Source organism: Mastigoproctus giganteus, chromosome 13 (genome assembly GCF_048544385.1).
Source record: "Mastigoproctus giganteus isolate SK-2022 chromosome 13, ASM4854438v1, whole genome shotgun sequence".
Taxonomy (NCBI): domain Eukaryota; kingdom Metazoa; phylum Arthropoda; class Arachnida; order Uropygi; family Thelyphonidae; genus Mastigoproctus; species Mastigoproctus giganteus.
Window position 1 is genome coordinate 135,028,896 of NC_143587.1, and position 22,346 is coordinate 135,051,241.

At 38.3% G+C, this 22,346-nt stretch overlaps 1 protein-coding gene across 2 annotated transcripts in view; it reads left to right on the forward strand.

Moving 5' to 3' along the window:
• LOC150076458 ((E3-independent) E2 ubiquitin-conjugating enzyme UBE2O) overlaps positions 1–22,346 on the forward strand; it is a 758,089-nt gene that overhangs the window by 553,604 nt on the left and 182,139 nt on the right. For both annotated transcript variants that reach the window (XM_090387793.1, XM_090387794.1), the window contains exon 17: positions 10,326–10,388. In XM_090387793.1, coding sequence (XP_090243919.1) covers positions 10,326–10,388 — 63 coding nt within the window. The remainder of the gene's footprint in view (positions 1–10,325; positions 10,389–22,346) is intronic.

Here is a 22,346-nt window from a genome sequence, read left to right on the forward strand (position 1 = left end):
TGGGTTGCAGAAATGTTCAAAATGCATTTGTTAGATGGGATATATAACTCTGTTAATGAAATCCGATAAAAAAACTCCACCTGGTATATCTAATTGCCGTAAATATCTCCCCGAAGGGTAAAATGCGGAATTAATGGAAATATGAGAAATCATGCAAATGACAATCATTACAACCAAATATACATTTTATTGCATTTATGTGTGCAAACTGAAATGACAAGTTAACATAAAAGTATTATGTAGAAAAATATGTCCTCAATATTTTGTTGTTCCTTCTCGAGCTACAATTACAACCTTGCAACAATCTGGCATAGAGTTAATCAACTTCTGGATATACATTTGCCCAATTTTGTGAAACCACACCCTTACAATGCTCTCCTCCAGCTGAATCTTACTTGTTGGCTTCTTCTGAGCAAATTTAGGCGGCATTATGTACCAGCAATTTTCAATAGGGTTTAAATCTGGACTGTTGCCATGCCAGTCTGAGGTATGACTGAACCTTAGTGGAGAAAAACGAGAGAAAAAATTGGTGTAAGTATGTTTTAAGCCTTGTGAGACAAAAAGACAAAATCATCATTAAGTATAAATAGCATAAAACTTACCAATTTTGCTGTGTTGCACGGTGCCGAGTTCTGTTGAAAAATGCAGTTTTGGACATCTGTGTGGTGATCCCTAATAACAGGTTTCAGGCACTCCTCCATGATAGCAGTATAAGTTTCTGCATTCACTGTTCCATTAATAAACTTAATTTGCCCCACCCCTTTGCTTGTTATGCATCCCCAGACCATCTGGCCAGCAAGGAACTTTACAGATGTTATGCCAGGATGGTATACCTCTGATATGTCAGGATGGTATACCTCTGATTTTTGTCTTCTGACATATCATTTCCCATCTGAGTCAGCAAGGTTGAATTTTTATTCGTCAGAAAAGATGACGGTGTCCCATTGCTCTTTTGTCCATGAAAACATGCATTTTATCCCAAACAAGTCACTGCTTCCTCATTTGTTGGGTCAACAAAGGCTTCTTCTTAGGCTGATAGACACGCAAACCACATTCCAAAAGCCATCTTTGGATAGTTTGTGCACTTTTTTTCAACACCAGAGGCCATCTCAAAGTCCAGTTTTAGATCAGGAGCACTGGCATGGTGATTACGAAGGCATAGCTGTTTCAAATATCAATCTTGGGAAGGCATAGTCACTCTCTTATGGCCTAATCCAGGTCTTCTCTTCACTTCACTGGTTTCGTTTTTTAATTTCAGCACCAAGGATACTGTTAACTGGTGGCAGCTTATTTTATCAGTGATAGCACACATAGAAAGCCCTTCCAGGGGCAGAGCGACAGCTACACTTTTTTCTCTTCGTTTTAACTGAGCATAAGTAGCCATGCTTACACCTCCGCAAAACAGGATACTAATGAGCTTGTATACCCTTCCAACACCATATTTATAGAAACAGCTGATGCAATACCTTGCAATTACTGTCTGATGCAATAGAAGCATTATCCGATGCAATATTTTTGCTTTCCGACAAACACAATGACTGTAATCAAACAATCTCTTATACATTTCACTACAAATGTTACTTTTTTAAGGTGACGCAGTTTTTTTGTCCGACACTATATGTTCAGTTCAGCCTTCCTTCTAGAGTTTATATAAGTAAATAGCGCTTTGCTGTTTTTCTTGGCATTTTTTGCCAAAAATTTCTTGTTATCTGACTTTGCCTGCCTAACCTCAGAAAGTTTTTAAATTCTGTACTGTGAGATCAACTGACAATGTTACCAACTGTAAATTCTAAGTGGGAAGCATTCAAGGAATTATTCGTGGTTGCTACTAAAAGTTTCATACCTATTAAGAAATATTGTTCAAGGTTTAGGCCTAAATGGTTATCTAATGAGCTAATGAGACTCATAACAGAGAAGAAAAATGCATGGGATGCATATAAATTATCAAGCGACTCAGAAGCCTATGGCAGATATAAGCTAGTCTGTAATCAGGTCACAAAGGAGGTTAGGCAGGCAAAGGCAGATTATGAGAAATCCTTGGCAAAAATGCTAAGAAAAACAGTAATAATTTCTTTACTTATATAAACTCTAAAAGGAAGGGGATGAATCTGATTGGTCCGCTTCACATCGATAGTTCGACCGTTGATGATCCTGCTCAGGTAGCAAACAAACTGAATGAGTGAATATATTAATAATTACTCATGTGTGAATGTAGATTGCATCTACATTAACACATGAGGAATTATTAAGGTTTGAAAATGGCAGAAGGTTATCAAATTGTAGCAGGATATTTAATGATTTTGTAATAACTAAGAACAAAGTGTAGGAGAAATTGTTGAAGTTAAACATAAGAAAAGCACCTGAGGTGGATGGGATCTATCCAGTTATATTAAAGGAGGCGGCAAAGCAACTAAGCAAACCCTTAGCCATAATTATGAGAGCATCCTTGGATTCAGGGGGGTTCCCACGGACTGGAGATGTGCTAATGTGACCACACTTCACAAAGGAGGATCAAAGAGTGACACGAGTAATTACAGACCAGTTAGTTTAACTTCTGTTCCGGGTAAAATAATGGAGTCACCAGTTAAAGATGCATTGCAGGATCATCTAGACAGCAATAATTCAGACACAGCATGGGTTTGTTAAGGGAAAGTCTTGTCTGACAAATTTGATAGGATATTATGATGTGGTTACAAAGGAACTGGTTGCAAAAAATAATTTTGATATCATATATTTGGATTTCAGGAAAGCTTCTTACACTTGTACAAATTGGAGCAGAATGGTATTAAGGGTAAGTTGCTACAATGGAAAAAAGGATGATTTTTCCATTGTAGCAACAACTAATGTTATTATTGGAGTCCCCCAAGGTTCGATGTTGAGTCCACTATTGTTTTGTATATTTATCAATGATATTGATGAAGGTATATCAGGCTTAATGTCGAAGTTTGCAGATGGTACAAAGGTTGGCAGGGTTGTATGACAGTAATGGCAGTGTGCTACTGCAACAGGACCTAGATAATTTGGGCAGATGGGCTAAGAAGTGGCAACTGAAGTTTAACCTTGACAAATGCAAAGTACTGCATATGAGTAGAAGTAACCTCAGAGAAACGTACCAACTGTGTGGTACTACACTTAAGGTTGGTAGAAAATGAAAAAGACCTGGGAGTAATTGTGCAGTCAAATATGAAGGTTTCTGAGCAATGCAGACAGGCTGCCAGGGCTGGTCATGGGGTTTTGTCAATGATATATAGGAATTTTGCTAGCAGGGAAAAGGAGGTGATTGTCCCTCTGTATAAAGCAATGGTCATGCCACGCCTTGAGTACTGCGTACAGGTCTGGAGGCCTCATTTTAGGAAGGATGTAGATTTGCTTGAGCGTGTACACAGAAAGGCAACAAAATTGGTGAGGGAAATGAAGGGATCCTCTTACCAAGAGAGGCTTAAGTTCTGCAAATTGCAGTGGCTGGAGACTAGGCACCTGCACAGTGATTTGATTGAGGTGTATAAGGCCTTGAATGGGTTGAGCACACTGAATTCTGATGGAATCCTTCCACTTGTTCAGATTACGAACCTAAGGGGACATAAATTCAAATTAAGAAAGAACAGATGTAGAATAGATGTGTGGAAATTTGCCTTTAGCCAGCGGGTGGTTAATTGCTGGAACAAACTTCCATCTGTCATTGTGGAAGTTGATAGGTTGAATAAATTTAAGGAGGAACTGGACAGGCATTTGGAGGGAATGGTGTGATTTTTTTTTTTTTTTTTTTTGGCTGATGCTGCATAAGCTCATACATTTGCTTTCTTGCATCACATGCCACTACTACGTCCTTTGTGATTTGATTACAGATTAGCTTATATCTGCAATATGCTTCTGTGTCGCCTTATAATTTATATGCATCCCATGCATTTTTCTTCTCTGCCAGGAGTCTCATTAATTCATCTGACATCCATTTTTGCCTAAACCTTGAAAAGTATTTCTTAGTTGGTATGAAAAGCCTAGTAGACTCCAAGATTAAGTCCTGGCTTCCCATTTAGAATTCACCATTGGTAACATCATCAGTTGATCCCACTGTATAGAATTTCAAAGCTATCTGAGACTATTATAGTCACCTTTAAGAAAGAAAAATCCTTTCCTTTACCCTCGATGGTAGTTACAACTTTAAATAAATCCCACATCAGAAAATTGTGATCACTGTTAACCCGTGGTTCGTTTATCTGAAAATTCTTAATGCATGAATAATCACTGCAAGCATGGTCTGTGCATTAACAAGCACAGACCATGCTGAAAAAAATTCCACCCCATGATCCTTGCACAATCTCTCTAGGGCCAAATTTGATTTACAAGGCTCTCACCACGTACTCCGCCTATATCATCATATATCCTCTACTGTCTGGGCAGACACTTTCAAATTTTACCCTAACTCTCAACTTTTTTACAACATTGACCTGTACTTGTTAAGCAAATCTGCAGATCTTCTACTCGTAATGTCATTAGTGCCAACATGTACAACAGTATCACCTTTTGTGCCCTTAGAAGATGGTATCTGCTCTACAGTGTCATCAACTTTTGCCCCCGGCAGACATACCCTGGTTCTGTTCCACCTGTCCTTTTTGCATAATATATTCCCCGTCTTCCTGACAATAGAGTCACCAACAATAACTAGTTCCTGTGGGACCAGCTCATTTTGCCCTGAAGGTTGCCATTGTGTTGCCTTATGCACAAGAGTGAGCTCTGTCGTTGAGTTGGACAGCTGAAAGTTTGATGGGGACCCCCATTTCAATTTCTTCAAGGGCATCTGCCCTACACCTCAGATTTCATAGACGCCCATCAGAATGCCGAGTTGGCACCTAATTTATTGGCACACACACACACACACACACAGTGACATACCTCTTGGCTAGATCATATCCTGTTCCAGAAAGGTTCACAAACATTTCAATTTCCCACATTTTTTGAGACTGTGATGCATTGGAGAATCGCTCCCTTCGTTTCTCCCCCAAACCACAGCACTCGCTCTAATCTCACATTATAGCCTTAGTTGCTAATGCGCCAATAAAATCCAAACCAAACTCTCTCTAATCGCACATTATAGCCTTAGTTGCTAATGCGCCAATAAAATCCAAACCAAACTCTCTCTCAAATCTGTGCACATTGCTTCGCAGCTCTAGTCAGGATCATGATTTCCGTTTAAATATAATTTACTTAAGAATGGTTAATGCTTAAGAAATTTACTTGATTAATTGATAATACTCTACTAAGCTAACAGATTCAGTGCTACATATTACGCTATATAGTTTTATGTTCTACCTTACACTATCAGTTTCGCGATCTATGTTACGCTATTTCGTTTCAATCTGGTATACTACAACAATGGTGGCAAGTTTAACAATATCGGCGCCAACACCAGTACAAGCAGTGAGTCGTAACTTACAAGAATCACTAGTTAAATTTAAAAAAAATAGCTAATGGTTGCTACTAAGCCTATTTAATATCTCTGTATAACACAATGTAATATGTTAATTAACGAAGAATGCGGTAAAGATATCAAAACTACTTATCCGTTTTCACCAGTGGAAAATCCATCATCAAATAATGAATAACTATACTGAGAAACAGAATGAGTCAGTAAATCAGAATGTCTTCTAATGGTGGATTTTTTCTTTCCAGATATTGATGGGAACTTGTGGATTGGTCACTCACACAGTATCAAAAAATTTGTGGAATTATTGAATGATTGTTTCTGACACCAATATATTAGAGAGGCAAGCAAACATGAAAAGGTAAAACCCTTGATGTGATTATCAGCAGTGATGCTTTGCACATTAAGAATCTGCCGATTAAAGACCCCCCCCCCTCAATGACAGTGATCATAATGTATCGATGTGGGATTTACTTAAAGATGTAACCACTGTCAAGGATAAATGGAAGAGCTTTTGTGAAGGTGACTACAGTGGTCTCAGTCAGTTTTTAAATTCTGTGCAGTGAGATAAGCTGATAAAGTTACTAACAGCAAATTCTAAATGGGAAGTATTTTGTAAAGTAATTAGAAGTTTGTGTGCTTTTTATGCCAACTAAAAAACATATTGTTCAAGGTTTAAACCTATATCATTGTCAGATAACTGGGTAGTTGAAGGAAAACACATAGAATGCATACAGATTATTAGGAGATTCGGAAACCTGCAGTAAATACAAAGTAATCTACAATTAAGTACCTTACTGGGTTAAGGAGGCTAAGAGTGATTACAAGATTTCACTGAAAAAAAAAAAAAAAAAAAACTTATGCTTTTTTTGTGACGATGAGTCACATTTGTTCACTGTATATAAATGCCATAACTGTTGAGGATCCTGTTCAGGTTGCTGACAAACTGAAAAAATATTTTTCATGGACAGTATAAGGTGAGGCAGTTTCATATTCGCATATGAAGAAATTTTTAGGGATGGAAATGCTGGAAATATAGCAAATTCTAAATGAGACCTAAGTGTAAGTGATTTGATGATAACTGAGAGGAAAGTGGAAGGGAAATTGTTGAAGCTTAAAGTAAATAAGACCCTGCAACTGATGAGATCTATCCAATTATATTAAAAGACACATCAAAAGAGGTGAGCAAGCCTTTAGCCGAAATTATGAAAGCATCCTTGGATTTGAGGAATTCAGCTATGGATTAGAGATGTGCAAATATCTCTCCTCTTCACAAAGGGGATTGAAGAGTGATGTAAGAGTGTAAACTTTACTTATTTTCTGGTGAAAATAATGGAGTCAGTAGTTAAAAAAGTATTATAGATTCATCTTGACAGGAATGCTGTGGCGCCTCCGTAGCCAGGTGGGCAGGAGCAGCAGTGCGTAGCACAAGCTTCTTGATTAGACCGGGGTTCGAGCCCGTGACCACCAAATACGGAGAATGCAGAAAGGTCAGGGAATGACCACTGCATATCCCCGGAGCAATATGGCCTTAGTTGCTAATGCTCCTAAAAACCAAATAACAAACAACAAACAGGAATGCTGTTGCACTGAAATCACAGCATGGATTTGTTAAGGTGAGATGTTATGTGTCCAAGCTGATTAGTTGCCATAATGCAATAACGATAGAACTTGATGCAAAAAAATAAATCATTAACAAAACCCCATGAGCTGTTCTAGAAACTCATCTGCACCACTGCCGAGAGAACTTCTTGTCTGACTACATAGCCATACCCAAGTCTTTTTTGCTCTCTATCAGCTTGAATTTGTTACCGCACAACATACCAATTACAGTACTCCAACTGTAATTGGTTCGATTACTGTTACACATATGCAGTAATACCTTGCATTTGTCAAATGTTAAACTTTGCCACTTCTGAGCCAGTCTTCCTAATTTTTTTATCTTGCAGTATGCTGGAAAGTGGCAATTGAGATTTAACATTTAAAAATAAATAAAATAAATTTTCTGTTTATAATCCAGGATGACCAAATGGTCAGAGGAGTTCACAGAATACAAGAAACAGCACCGTATTTAGCAGTTACGGGCTTGAACCCTGGTCACTCAATTCACGTGTGTACTTATGCACCCACGTGCCTGACCACTCAGCTAATGCTGAATACCGCATATGGGTAGCAGTAGCAGAGAATGAAAAACGTGTGCGTTATTTGTGCAATCTGATATGAAGTTCTCTGTCCGGTTCAGAGAGGCTGCTTGGATTACTCATATGGTTCTTGAATGATATTATAGGAATTTTGTGAGCTAAACAAGGAAATGATTATCTTGTTGTATAAGGCAATGGTTAGGCCACATCTTGAAAACTATATGGTTCTGTTAAAATGTGTGTGGAGAACAATGAGCAGATAAAAGCAATAAAGTTAGTTGGGTGCACGAAGCCGGGGGAGGGGCTTCTAACTGACAAAAACTTCAGTTCTACATATTGTTGTTTCTGGAAACTATGCACCTAGAAGGAGACCTGATTGAGGTGTTTAAGCTTTGAATAGATTGGGTAAATAAGTGCTGATGGCATGCTTAGTTGTTTCTCCAAACAACACACAAGGGGGCATAAATTTAAATTGAGAAAGGTTAGTTGCAGAATAGATATGTGGAAATTTGCTCTCAGCAAGCAAATTATTGATTGTTAGAATAAATTTCCATCCGATGTTTTGTAAGTCAGTTATTTGAATATGTTTAGGGAAGGATTGGTCAAAATATTGGCAAGGATTGTTTTCTTTACCATCATTTTGGAGAGGTGACTTGTCACCTCTCTAACATGTTGGTAAAGATAACAGTGATACTAAAAGTTCTTCTACTGTGTGAGTGGCCAACTAACAAATTGGTCACCCACATAGTAGCAGAACTTTACAGACAAATAGAGTGGCCCAGTAAATCAGAATGCATTTTAATTCTCTCATTATAAGACATTTGTTAGACCACTCTATTTGACACTGTAGTTGTTCATTATACTCATTACAGTCATTTGCCCTTAATGTACTCCAACTGTAATTTTTAGCATTAGTAGAGGCATACAATGCAAGAAAGCAAGCTTATGCAGCATCAGCCAAAAAGGAAAAAAAAAAAAAAAAAACTCCCATTTCACCTCTCTATTCGTTCCATTTTATTTTTCCACTGCTTATATCACACTGATTGAACATTATACTGGCCACCCACATCAACTAGGTGCACTACCTTAGATTCTTTTTATTTCCTAACCAGGAGCATTACTCTTTCCCTCTCCCATGTCTGAGTGGCAGCATGTTTCCAATAACCCTACAATGTCCACTTTGATGACTTCACTAATACTTCCAATTCATCAAATACTCCAAACAAGCAAAAGTAATCTCAACATTATTATTAGCCATATGGTGCATGGAAGTCTGAGGCTTTTGCTGCACCAGCCAAAAATATAATAATTTCTGAATTACCCTGAGAGAGAGAGAGGGGGGGGGGAGGTAGAAGGGAGTCACCAAGAAAGAGAAGAATGATGACATCCAGCGAGGACCCTAGGTATGCTAAGCCCATACTCACTAGGTCTGATCCCCTGCAGTTAAATGGCCCATATATTTGCTTATACCATGTGTACCTTCAGAAGAGCTTGTAATCCCCCATATCTTGCTTTTCAGCTGCTGCTGCATGTCTTGATAGAAGCAGGGCAAGAGTCAATTTTATCTCTGCCTGTGGCTGCTATTAAACTATTATTCTGTGTTATCCCACTCAAACTAATAGTGTTCTGACCCACCTAACTCAATAGCAACAGCAAATATTTTTGCACTGTTCTATTTAAATATATCCTATCCCTGTAAAATCAGTCTTTCTTGTTAACAAGCATAGATAATTCTGAGAAATTTTACTCCATGAGCCTCTCAGTGGTTGAACTGATTGACATAATTCTTATCATATGCTACTTCTATCATGTCTTGCCAAAATTCCAGACATTTTCAAATTCAATCCTCATGCCTTTTTCTCAATATTGCCGTATACCTATTAAGTACATCTGGTGAGTATGGGCTTGCCAAACCAAGGGTCCTGAGCTGGATATCATCATTCTTCTATTTCTTGCTTTCTTGGTGATTCCCTTTTACTCTCTCTCTCTCTCTCTCTCTCTCTCTCTCTCTCACAGGGTAATGTGGGAAAATTTTTTTTTTTTTTTTTTTTTGGCTGGTGCAGCATAAGCCTCAGGCTTCCTTGCACCATATGACTAATAATAATAATAATAAAGAAATCCTCCCATCTCCTATTCCCAGTAACATTATTACCGTGTACATCAATAATGCCTTTTGTGTCTTTAAAAGATAAGTGTTGTACAACATCATCAATTTTACCCTCTTGCAGACATATCCAGGTCCTATTTCACCTATCCACTTTGCACAATATATTTCATGTTTTCCTGGCAGTAGTTGCAAACAACCTGTTTTAATTCCTTCATGGGCATCATCATTTTCAAGCTCCCCAAATGCTAAGTGTAGGCTTAATCTTCTCATTTTCTTTTCATCAAAAACATACCAAGAGTTTTTGCTTTGGTTGTGTGATGTCCCACTACATATGAAATATCACCACAACCTTTTCAAACATGCAGCAAATCCTGTACATTATAAAAACCATGATTATTAATCAAGGAAAGCTAAAGCATTCCCACTACTTTTGAGCTCTTTACTCTAGTGGGAGGTATGATTCTAGTTTAAATTAAATTTAAAATTCCAAAGATCCACAAGTACAATAATAACTAAAAATCATTCACCAGCTTTTTGTTCAACTTTATGTATAAGTATGGTCAAAAAGACTACAAGTTGTGTTGTTGTCTCTAGCAATGTGTTAATTTTTTTCTATTTTTAAAACTGTTATAATTGTTGTTGCACATGTTTTGTTTAGATGCGAATGCTAAAGTCATCATTACCAGACGGCATTACTGTGAAAGGCTTTGAAGATAGAATGGTAAGTTTTCCTTTGTAAATGTGAAACCTTGATTGATGCTTCACTATGCACGCATTGTTCTAAATCACTCTTGCAGTGAATCACTCTAACTTTTGATCTTATTGATCTGTTAAAATGACAAGTGAGTCAATATATTATCATTGACACCCACCTTTAGTCATTTAGCAAGATGCATAATCTTATTAGCTGTTGCAAATACTTATATAAATATTTCACTGTATTATCTGGTGTTCCATAGCCAGGTGGGCAGGAGCAGCAGTGCATAGCACACACTTCTTGATTAGACCGGGGTTCGTGCCCGTGACCCACCAAATACGGAGGATGCAGAAAGGTCAGGGAATGACCACCGCATATCCCCAGAGCAATATGGCCTTAGCTGCTAATGCTCCTAAAAAAAAAAAAATAACTGTATTATCTAATAAGATAATTCATCATTTTAATTCATGACAGAGTAGTCATTCTGCTGTAAGAGCATATTTGCTGTTACAGTATGTATCACTAAATTATACACTGCTGGAGAACATATAATTACTGAACAAATTTTATTTGCTGCCAGAGCTCATTTTTGTTTCATTTAAATCTTTAAATAGCAGTATAAACATTCCTGTGCAGCAGCTTATTGGAAATGCCAAGTTATATTCGCAGTTCGAAATTCAAGGATGTGTTTCTGTCTGCTGCTATAGCTTATTCCTCATTTAATACTTTGGACAATTTCCTTACTGTAATCATACACAACAATTGCATTAGGTTAGGTTAGGTTATGTTAGGGAAATTTTCAAAAATGGGCAAATAGTCGAATACAAACAAATTTTATTTTATACAGATGAGCAGTTTTATTATTGCTGACCAAGAAGATTTTGATCACAAGCACTTGGTTCTTTTATGGAGCATTATGCTTCATAAAACAACGAGTATTAGTGAGTAAGTGCTGTCTTCTTTTAAATAAAAATTTCATCTGATCAATTTCCTTAACTTAACCTAACCAAACCATACCATTTGCAAATTTTAATCAAGGAAAATTTTAATCAAGAGCCCATTACTCATATTTTTTGTGTTTAGTTTGTAAGTGTGTATGTTCACAGGCTGATTTGCATGTTGTGCAAGTTGATAGCTCATTGTGCAAAACATTACTCCCTCCACCTGATATTAGCATTAGCATTAGTAGAGTCATATGATGCAAGAAAGCAAGCTTATACAACATCAACCAAAAAAAACCTGCTCCCATTTCACCCCTCTGTTCATTCCAAATACCTGTCCAGCTCAGCCTTAAATTTATTTAGGCTCTCAGCTTCCACAACAAAGGACGGAAGTCTGTTCCACCAACCAACTACCCGCTGGCAAAAGGCAAACTTCCGCACATCTATCCTACATCTGTCTTTCTTCAATTTGAATTTATGCCCTCTCAGGTGATTATCCTGAGCAAGAGGAAGAATCCCATCAGCATTGAGCATGCTCAAACCATTCAAGGCTTTATACACCATAATCAGATCACCTTGCAGGTGCCTAGTCTCCAGACACTGTAATTTGCAAAACTTAAGTCTTTCTTCGTAAGAGCAACCCTTTGTTCCATTCACTAATCTTGTTGCCCTTCTCTGTACTCGTTCCAACAGCTCTACATCCTTCTTAAAATGAGGCCTCCAGACCTGTATACAGTACTCAAGGTGTGACTTGACCACTGCCTTATACAAGGGGATAATCACCTCCTTATCCCTGCTAGAAAAATTCCTGTATATCATTGACAAGACACCATGAGCTACTCTTGCAGACCATCTGCACTGCTCAGAAAACTTCATATCTGCCTGCACAATTACCCCCAGGTCCTTTTCATTCTCTACCACTGTCAGTGTAGTACCACAGAGTTGATACGTCACTCTGGGGTTACTGCTTCCCGTATGTAGTACTTTACATTTGTCAATGTTAAACTTCATTTGCCACCTCTCAGCCCATCTGCTCAACTTGTCTAGATCCTGTTGCAGTAGTGTACTGTCATTAGTGTCCTTAACAACTCTGCCAACTTTAGTATTGTCTGCAAACTTGAACATTAAGCTTGATATACCATCATCATCAATATCATTTATAAATACAGAAAACAACAATGGACCCAACACTGAACCCTGAGGGACTCCACTAATAACATTAATCCACGATGAGCAATATCCATTGATTACCACTCTCTGTCTTCTCCCACTCAACCATCCCTTTTTCCATAGCAGCAATTTGCCTCCAATGCCACACTGCTCTAATTTGTTCAGCAGTCTTCCATGTGCAACAGTATCAAAAGCCTTTTGAAGATCCAAATATATGATATCAAAGTTATTCAATGCATCCACTTCTTTTGTGACTGCATCATAGTATCCAATCAAATTTGTCAAGCAAGACTTTTCCTTAACAAAACCATGCTTTGTCCGAGATATAACTGAAGTCTTGTCTAGATGACAAGACTTGAGTTAAAGAAGCATCTGCCGTGCTTCTTTAACCAGTGCCTCCATTAATTTTCCTGGAACAGAAGTTAAACTAACAGGTCTGTAATTACTTGTGTTGCCCTTTGATCCTCCTTTGTGAATTGGAGTCACATCTTCACATCTCCAGTCCATGGGTACCTCCCCTGAGTCCAAAGAAGCTCTCATAATTATGGCTAAGGGTTTGCTTACTTCCTTTGCTGCCTCCTTTAATATAACTGGATAGATCGCATCCACTCCAGGTGCCTTTTTTATGTTTATCTTCAACAATTTCTCCTACACTTTCCTGTTAGTTATTACAAAATCATCTAGCTCACTGCCAGAGTTTAACTCACCTCTGGCATTGACTAATTACAGCCTTGATTGAAGAGGATTTTAGAAATTTCTCCAGTTGTCGATGAGAATCGAACTCAGACCTCTACAAACAATTAGTAGATGGAGGTATATAGTGCCAACTAAGCTTACATGGAAAGCTGCAGAGGTATGTAGCCTGTAGTCAGAATAGAAATGTGAAGCGTGTACCAGAGAAATACATGCATAATGAAGAATGACACAATAAATTGCCCTATCCATTTTATATTTATTTCATCTTATATTTTGCCAAAACAAGTATCAGTGCTATCAACAGTGTCACAGCAAACATTGACCCATCTGTGACAGATACAGTTTGATGGTGATTCGCACAAAAGTAATGCGGGTTGCTGATATCGTTTTCATAAATCTTTCTTGACCTTTGTCATGTAACTCTATTAAACAATATAAATAGTTATAATAAAATTCATTGCAAGCTTATTTTTTGTGATGAATATTCAATACTCACATTGTTAGCTAATACTCTTAATTATTCCCTGTTTACTAGGTATTCCAGTCATGCCAAACTCTAATTTTATTTCTTATATTTTCATAGTATTAGATTTGTTTGCAACTCTGAGAATGAATACAGATTTATTACTCGTTCTCCTAGAAACAGTCTTTAGCAATGTGCATTCACTATAATTATAATTAATATAATAAAATAATATATATGACATAATATGCATTTTTGCTGCGCTCTGCTTCCTGCCTTTGTCAGTGAACTGCGACATAAAAGAAAAAAAATTATACAAGCATAATAGATATGAATGATTGAACAATGCTCTACACAGAGTTAGGGCTGTATGTATCGAGTGGAATTTTTATTCAGCTGCTTTTTTTTTTTTTTATTATGAAAACCCCAAACACAAGAGGTATTAGAACCTATAGTACTTAGTACCGTGCATAGATTGGAGGTTGAGAAGACGAAAGAAGATATTTGTTGACATTAGACTTGAACTTCTGTAGACTGTAATTATCAGAAAATACGTATGAAGAAAGGTTGTTTCAGAAAACAGCAATTAAATGAATAAATGCGGAAGGTGAAAAGTTGGTTCTGTGAGTTTGAAGTTGGACAGTAAATGGATGTTGGCTTGGTGGCAGCACGTGGTTGGACTTTTTTGAAAGAGAGAGAGCGGGAATTATAGAAACCAATTCAGAAAAGCATTGCCCATGGAAGTATCTGTAGAAAAGGCATGCAGTGGACACAGTACGTCTATGAGACAGAGAGTGGAGAGATTCTGTTAGAGACAAGTCATTAATTCACCTAACTACCCTCTTCTGAATAGAACTTAGAAGTTGAGCGAGGTTTTGGGGGCACCACCCCAGAAGTGGGAACAGTATTCCATGGTAAGGTGAATTTGCGATTTGTACAGAGTGAACAGCTGTTTGGAAGTCAAGTAACGCCGAGAGCGAAAGAGAAAACCATGTTTTTTAGATGCAGAGGAAGTATATACAGTGAACCCTCGCTATTTGCGGGGGGTTACGTTTCTGAGAAATGCCGCGAATACAGAAAACACGAATACTGAGTTATGGCTCCCATAATAATAAAGGGGTTCCGTTCCAAAGTATGAAATATATAAGAAAAACTAGTCTAAAATTTTGTCTATGTATGTATTATAGGTACCTTCATAATATGACTATGTAAATAGACAGTACATAGTGAAATGCAAGCATATGGCATCGAAATGAAAATAAGAAACAGTTTAATATTAAATGTAATATTTATTAGAAATTTCAAACAAATCTTTCAAACCAGCGCCTTTGCTAGCTAAAAAACTTATCCCGCCAGTGCTATCACCAGTTTCGCTAAAGTGTTGATAAAGGAGTTTTGCCTTTTCACGAATGATGAGTGAACTTAACGCAATTTTATTTTGAGTTCGGTCTTCTATCCACAGATTTAAAGCTTTTCCATTTTTTCTAATTTAACATCACGAGTTACAGAGCAAATTTTTGAAGCAATTAGCGCGTTTTCACGGACACTATGGCGGATTTTTTCTTCCGATTTCTTGATTGATCATACCGTTGACTCATTGATTTTATAACGTTTTGCCACTGAGGAGACACTTTCACCGTTAGAAATTTTGTCTAATAGCTCAATTTTATTCGCCAATGTCATCACCTTCTTTGATAATTTCACAATCACATTTTCCTTGTTATTCGTAGCCATATTTTTGTACGGGTTAGAAAGACTTGTCCAAATAAAGTCACTTTCTTCCGTTAACACACTCGAAAAAGTCTGTTTTACACTGCAAAATGGTAGATTTATCAATTTTGTAAGCATATCAATTTATAAATTGATAAAAGGACAGAATCTTCCATGGCAAGCGCGTAACACATACCGAACAAGGATTAACGAGAATAATAAAATAAAAAAGAAGGAAAAAAAAATTTTAGCAGTTAAAAGAAAAAGAAAAATCTTCTGCCGACTTCAATTCAATATTGTTTCAGAATATTAGCAAACTGCCTGTCATCTTCTTTTAAATACCTCCTTAGCAAATTCTTGCAATTTCTGAAAAGTTGCTCAGGTGGAGAGAAGATTCTCTTCTCCCCCAGGATGGAAATTAGAAACACAGCCCTGCATCTGCAATCATAAATCAGCATAATACGGACAGTCATAAAGTACATGCTTTCAGTTTTATACAGCTCCACATGCACATAAATCTGTGTCGTGTAGTCCCAATTTGAATAGTTTTTCATTGAGGGATCCATGTCCTGTTATTACATACAGGATGTCTGGGCTAGAGGTATCCAAAAATAACGGCTTATAATGTGAGAACCACTCGTTATATTTTCTCAAACAAAGGCACAGTCGATGAGAAATCTCTCCAAGATTTGTTTCATTACACTGTCAAGGTTACTAGTGCAGGTACGTCACCAGTAGTCACGCATGCATAAAAATGGCTATTGCCTCAGTCCCTCAGTCGAGATGTGGACTCCACAGCAGAAGGTGCAGTGTGTACAGGTACATCACCATAACGTACATTAGCTGAATTTCAATCAGTTATGCATGTTCAGCGGCGTGCACGAAGGGAATGGAATGTGAATCATCCCACATCCAAATCCATTCTTCAGTGAGATAAGACTCTAAAAGAGATGGGAAGTTTAGTTTCACAAACTGGGAAACACCCGAAAAAGTGTGTAACTGATGAGACTGTGGATCGGTTGCATGAGTCATTCTCTAGGATCCCACGTAAGTCACTTAGACTGGGTAGTAATGAACTGCAGATTCCTCATTCAACAATTCATGACATTGTTCACAAACTTTGCATGTATACAAACTTCAACTTCTTCAACACCTTAAGCCAGATGATCACCGCTTAAGGGCGGATTTCAATACTGAGATCAGCCTTATCGATGACAATCCCAGTTATCTTGATCTGTTGTTATTCAGTGATGAATCAACCTTTCACATTTGCAGGAAATTAACAGACACAATTGCCGCATTTGGGGTATGGAGAATCCTCACCAAGTGATCAAAAATGAAAGGGACACTCCAAAAGTCAATGTCTGGTTAGATGTGCACAAAAATGGCATCATCGGTACATTTTGAATTTTTCATAGAGCCCACAGTGAAAGGACACACTTACATTGATATGTTGCAGATCTTTGCTGTTCCACAGATTTCCCCAGGTTTCAGCAAGATGGTGTCCACACTTCAATCGAGATGTTACCACATTTTTAACAACACTTTTCCTGAATGTTGGAAATTACAAAAAAAATTATTTTAATACACCTTATAGATACTGAGATATTAGCATTAGTAGAAGCATACGATGCAGGACATCAGCCAAAAAAAAAAAAAAAAAATCCATCCCATTTCACCCCTCCATTGATTCCAAATGCCTGTCCACTCAGCCTTAAATTTATTTAGGTTATCAACTACCCACTGGCTTAAGGCAAATTTCAGCACATCAATTCTACAATGGTCTTTCCTCGGGTTCTTAATCTGAGCAAGAGTAAGAATCCTCTTGCTCAGATTAAGAATGACAGAGAAGAAAAATGCATGGGATACATATAAATTAACACGTGACACAGAAGCCTATGATAGATACAAGTTGATCTGTAACCAAGTTACAAAGGAGGTTAGGCAGGCAAAGGCAGATTACGAGAAATCTTTGGCAAGGGATGCAAAGAAAAACAGCAGAGTTCTTTACTTATGTAAACTCTAGAAGGAAGGGGATGAATCAGATTGATCCACATGATATCGATGGGTCAACTGTTGATGATCCTGCTCAGGTGGCTAACAAACTAAATGAATATTTTGCATCGACATTTACACAAGGAGTTATTCAGCGAGGGGAATGCCAGAGGTGTATTCAACCCTGACAGTAAGCTAGAGAATCTTGTAATAACTGAGAGTAAAGTGGAGAAGAAATTGTTGAAGATAAACACAAGAAAGGCACCTGGGGTGGATGGGATCTATCCAGTTATATTAAAGAAGGCAACAAAGGAAGTAAGCAAACCCTTAGCCATAATTATGAGAGCTTCCTTGGACTCAGGGGAGGTACCCATAGACTGGAAATGTGCAAATGTAACCCCAATTCACAAAGGAGGATCAAAGGCTGACACAAGTAATTATAGACCTGTGAGTTTAACTTCTGTTCCAGGAAAATTAATGGAGGCACTGGTTAAAGAAGCACTGCAGGATCATCTAGACAAGACTTCAGTTATAGCTCGGACAGAGCATGGTTTTGTTAAGGGGAAGTCTTGCCTGACCAATTTGATTGGATACTATGATGCAGTCACAAAAGAACTGGATGCAAGGAATAACTTTGATATCATATACTTGGATCTTAGAATGGCTTTTGATACGGTTGCACATGGAAGACTGCTGCACAAATTAGAGCAGTGTGGCATTGGAGGAAATTGCTGCTATGGAGAAAGGGGTGGTTGAGGGGGAGAAGACAGAGAGTGGTAATCAATGGACACTGCTCATCGTGGACTAATGTTATTATTGGAGTCCCTCAGGGTTCAGTGTTGGGTGCATTATTGTTTTCTGTATTTATAAATGATATTGATGCTAGTATATCAAGCTTAATGTCCAAGTTTGCAGACGATACGAAGGTTGGCAGGGTTGTCAAGGACACTACTGACACTATGCTGCTGCAACAGGGGTTGAGCAGATGGGCTGAGAGGTGGCAAATGAAGTTTAACATTGACAAATGTAAAGTACTACATATGGGAAACAGCAACCCCAGAGCAATGTATCAACTCTGTGGTACTACACTGACAGTGGAAAGAATGAAGAGGACCTGAGGGTAATTGTGGAGGCAGATATGAAGTTCTCTGAGCAGTGCAGATGGTCTGCAAGAGTAGCTCATAGTGTCTTGTCAATGATATACAGGAATTTTTCCAGCAGGGATAAGGAGGTGATTATTCCATTGTATAAGGCAATGGTCAGGGTATACAGTACTCCACACCTTGAGTACTGTATACAGGTCTGGAGGCCTCATTTCGAGAAGGATGCAGAGCTACTGGAACGAGTACAGAGAAGAGCAACAAGATTAATGAATGGAATAGAGGGGTACTCTTACGAAGAAAGGCTTAAGTTTTGCAAATTGCAGTGTCTGGAGACTAAGCACCAGCGAGGTTATCTGATAGAGGTGTATAAAGCCTTGAATAGTTTGAGCATGCTCAATGCTTATGGGATTCTTCCTCTTGCTCAGAATAATCACCTGAGAGAGCATAAATTCAAAATAAGGAAAGACAGATGTAGGATAGACGTGCGGAAATTTGTCTTTAGCCAGCGGGTAGATGGTTTGTTGGTGGAACAGACTTCCATCCCTTGTCGTGAAAGTTCATAGCCTAAATAAATTTAAGGCTCAGCTGGACAGGTATTTCAAACGAACGAAGGGGTGAAGTGGAAGTGGGTTTTTTTTTTTTTTTTTTTTCTTGGCTGATGCTGCATAAGCTTGGTTACTTGCATCATATGCCTCTACTAATGCTAATCCCTTCAGCATTCAGCTTGCTCAATCCATTCAAGGCCTTATACACCTTAATCAGGTCACATCACAGGTGCCTACTCTCCAGGCGCTGCAATTTGCAGAATTGCAGTGCCTTTCTTTTTCTTTTTTTTTTCTTTCTTTTTTTTTTTTTTTTTTTTTTTTGTCTTTATGAAAACCCCAAACAGAAGAGATATTAGTACCTATAGTACTTAGTACCGTGCTTGGTTGGAGGTTTAGAAGACGAAAGAAGATATTTGTTGACATTAGACTTCGACTTCTGTAGACTGTAATTTTCAGGAAATACGTGTGAAGGAAGGTTGTTCCAGAAAACAGCAGTTGAATGAATAAATGAGGGAGATGAAAAGTTGGTTCTATGAGTTTGAAGTTGGACAGTAAATGGATGTTGGCTGGTGGTATCATGTGTTCGGACTGTTTTGAAAGAGAGAGCGGGAATTATAGAAGCCAATTCAGAAGAATAGAGCCCATTGAAATATATGTAGAAAAGCAGAAACAGTACGTCTATGAGACAGAGAGTGGAGATACTCTGTTACAGAGGAGTCATTAATTAACCTAACTGCCCTCTTCTGAATGGAATCTAGAAGCCTGAGAGAGGTTTTGGGGGCACCATCCGAGATGTGGGAACAATATTCCATGGTACGGCAGATTTGCAATTTGCACAGAGTGAACAGCTGTTTGGAAGAAAAGTAACGCCGAGAGCAAAATAGAAAACCAAGTTTTTTTGATGCAGAGGAAGCAATATTTGTAATGTGCTTGTGCCAAGAGAGATTAGAAGTCAGGGTAATCCCCAAAAGAGATATATCATTTTCCCTAGAAATCGGAGTGTCATCATAGATAAGCATAGGAGCAGAAGAATCCTTTTTGTGAGATATAAGAAAGACTGAGTTTTAGAAGGAATGAAATGAACTAAGTTGTCTTTGTCCCACTGGAGAATTACCTGGAGGTTGGCATTTAAGGAATTGGTAGCAGATTTTCGAAAAGTTGAAGCTGATTGAGCAGGGCAAGGTTTCTCAAAATGGAAAGTGGAATGCAATGTGCTATTATCGGCAAAACTATAGATAGGATTTCCAGTCAATGGAAGAAGGTCATTAATACACAAGAGGAAAAGAGTGGGGGAAAGAACTGAACCTTGGGGAACACCGGCATTAGTGGAGAAGTTTGAAGACAGAGAGCCATCTACCATCACCCTCAGTGAGTGATCAGAGAGAAAACTGAATAACCAATTACTAAAAACAGTTGGCAAACCATAAGATGGAAGCTTGTTTAGAAGACCTTTATGCCAAACACGATTGAAAGCCTTTGAGATATCAAGAGCAAATACTTGTGTTTCACCAAACCTTTCCATTGAATTAGTCCATAAATGGGTAACATAAGCCAGAATATCACCGGTGGATCGACACTGATGGAATCCATACTGGCGAACGTTGATCAGACGGAAGGTTTCTAAGTAGTTTAAGAGTTGGCCGTTAATTCCGTCAGTGTCGATCCACTGGTGATATTCTGGCTTATGTTACCCATTTATGGAATAATTCAGTGGACGATAATTAGATGGGAGGGATTTGTCACCCTTTTTAGGAACTGGCTGGATATGAGTAAATTTCCAGGCAGAAGGAAAAACACCTTTGGAATAAGAAAAATGGAAAAAAGTGCATAGAACAGGAGTACGTCCAGGAGCACAGGTTTTGAGAACAAGTGGAGAAATACCATGAGGACCTGGAGCTTTCTTAGCATCGAGATTCGTCAAAATCCTTCTAACATCCTTGTGATGGAAGACCACAGGAGGAATTGAATGGGGTGTGTTGAGAATTGTGGGAGGTGTTTTACCAAGATCACTAGTACATGAGTTGGAAGAAAAATGGGATACTAGCAGGTAAGCTTTATCCTTGGCAGAAGTGACAACAGACCCATCTGGTTTTGACAGAGGCGGGAGCAGAGATGGGCAAAAGTTATGGCCAATATCTTTGGCAAGAGACCAGAATGCTCAGCTACCATTAGGGCAAGAAGCAAGTTTTCTGCTCTTAGCCTGTTCAAAATCTAGTTTGGACTGATTAATGACTGCTTTACAATTGTTGAAAGCTTTTGTGTAGGCAGAAAATGAAACTGAAGAATTGGAAACAAGCCAATTGCGCTCTGCAGCGTTCTTCTCTTGAACAGCCTTAGCACATTTATTGGAAAGCCAAGGTTTAGATAAAGGACAAGATTTTAAAGTGGAGTGTGGAATAAAGGATTCCATTTCTACAAGAATAATTTCACTGACACGATCTGAGCAAACTTTGACATCAGAAGTTTCGAAACAGTAATCCGACCAAGGAAAAGAAGAAATCTCGTAGGTCATCCCATTTTGCATTCTTGTAATGCCAAACAATACGAGGTTGGGAATAGCCACAAGATAAAGGCTTCATTGGAGAAGAAACCATCACCAAGTTGTGATCTGAGGTACCTAAAGGACCACTCACTTCAACCGTGTACTTATAAGGATTGTTTGTGAGAAAAAGATCAAGCATGTTGACTGTATGGTTGGGATTGTCCAGTATTCTTGTGAGTAAATGAACAATCTGTGCAAGGTCATTAAAAATTGCAAAAGCCTCAGCACCTCGACTAGCTGGTGTGACTAGAAAACAAAAGCCAGCTGGAGTTGTGAACATTAATATCACCAAGGAAAATTACCTCACTGTTAGGAAAGTTGGACTGGAGAAAGTCAAAGATTTCCAAGTGATTAGTGGAGTTGGGAGAACGGTAGAGAAAACAGATGGTGAATTTAACACAGTGAGGTAGAGAGATTTTAAACCAGAGAAGATTGAAAAGAGGAGATTCCAAATTAACAATTCTTTGACAGGGAATATCAGAACCACGTATATTTGTGAAATGAACTAGGAAGTCTTTGGGAGGTTTACATCTTTTCGCAGATGAGCTTACTCTATTAGTTTGGCAATTCATGGTGTATTCAATAGTAAGGAAAAGTGGGGAGACGTGCTGTATGCAGAATGATATTTTTGGATATGGCGTACACATGGTAAGAATATACCCCTATCCTTGACATAATGTGGCCTCGACAATGCCCCCCCCCCACATACACACTACTCAGACTCCCTCCAGTCATTATCTGGCAGAGTAGAGGTAGCAAGATTATACACTAGCTGATCCGGAAGTCTCCTAAAGAGTTACCAATAGGTTCGGTCCAG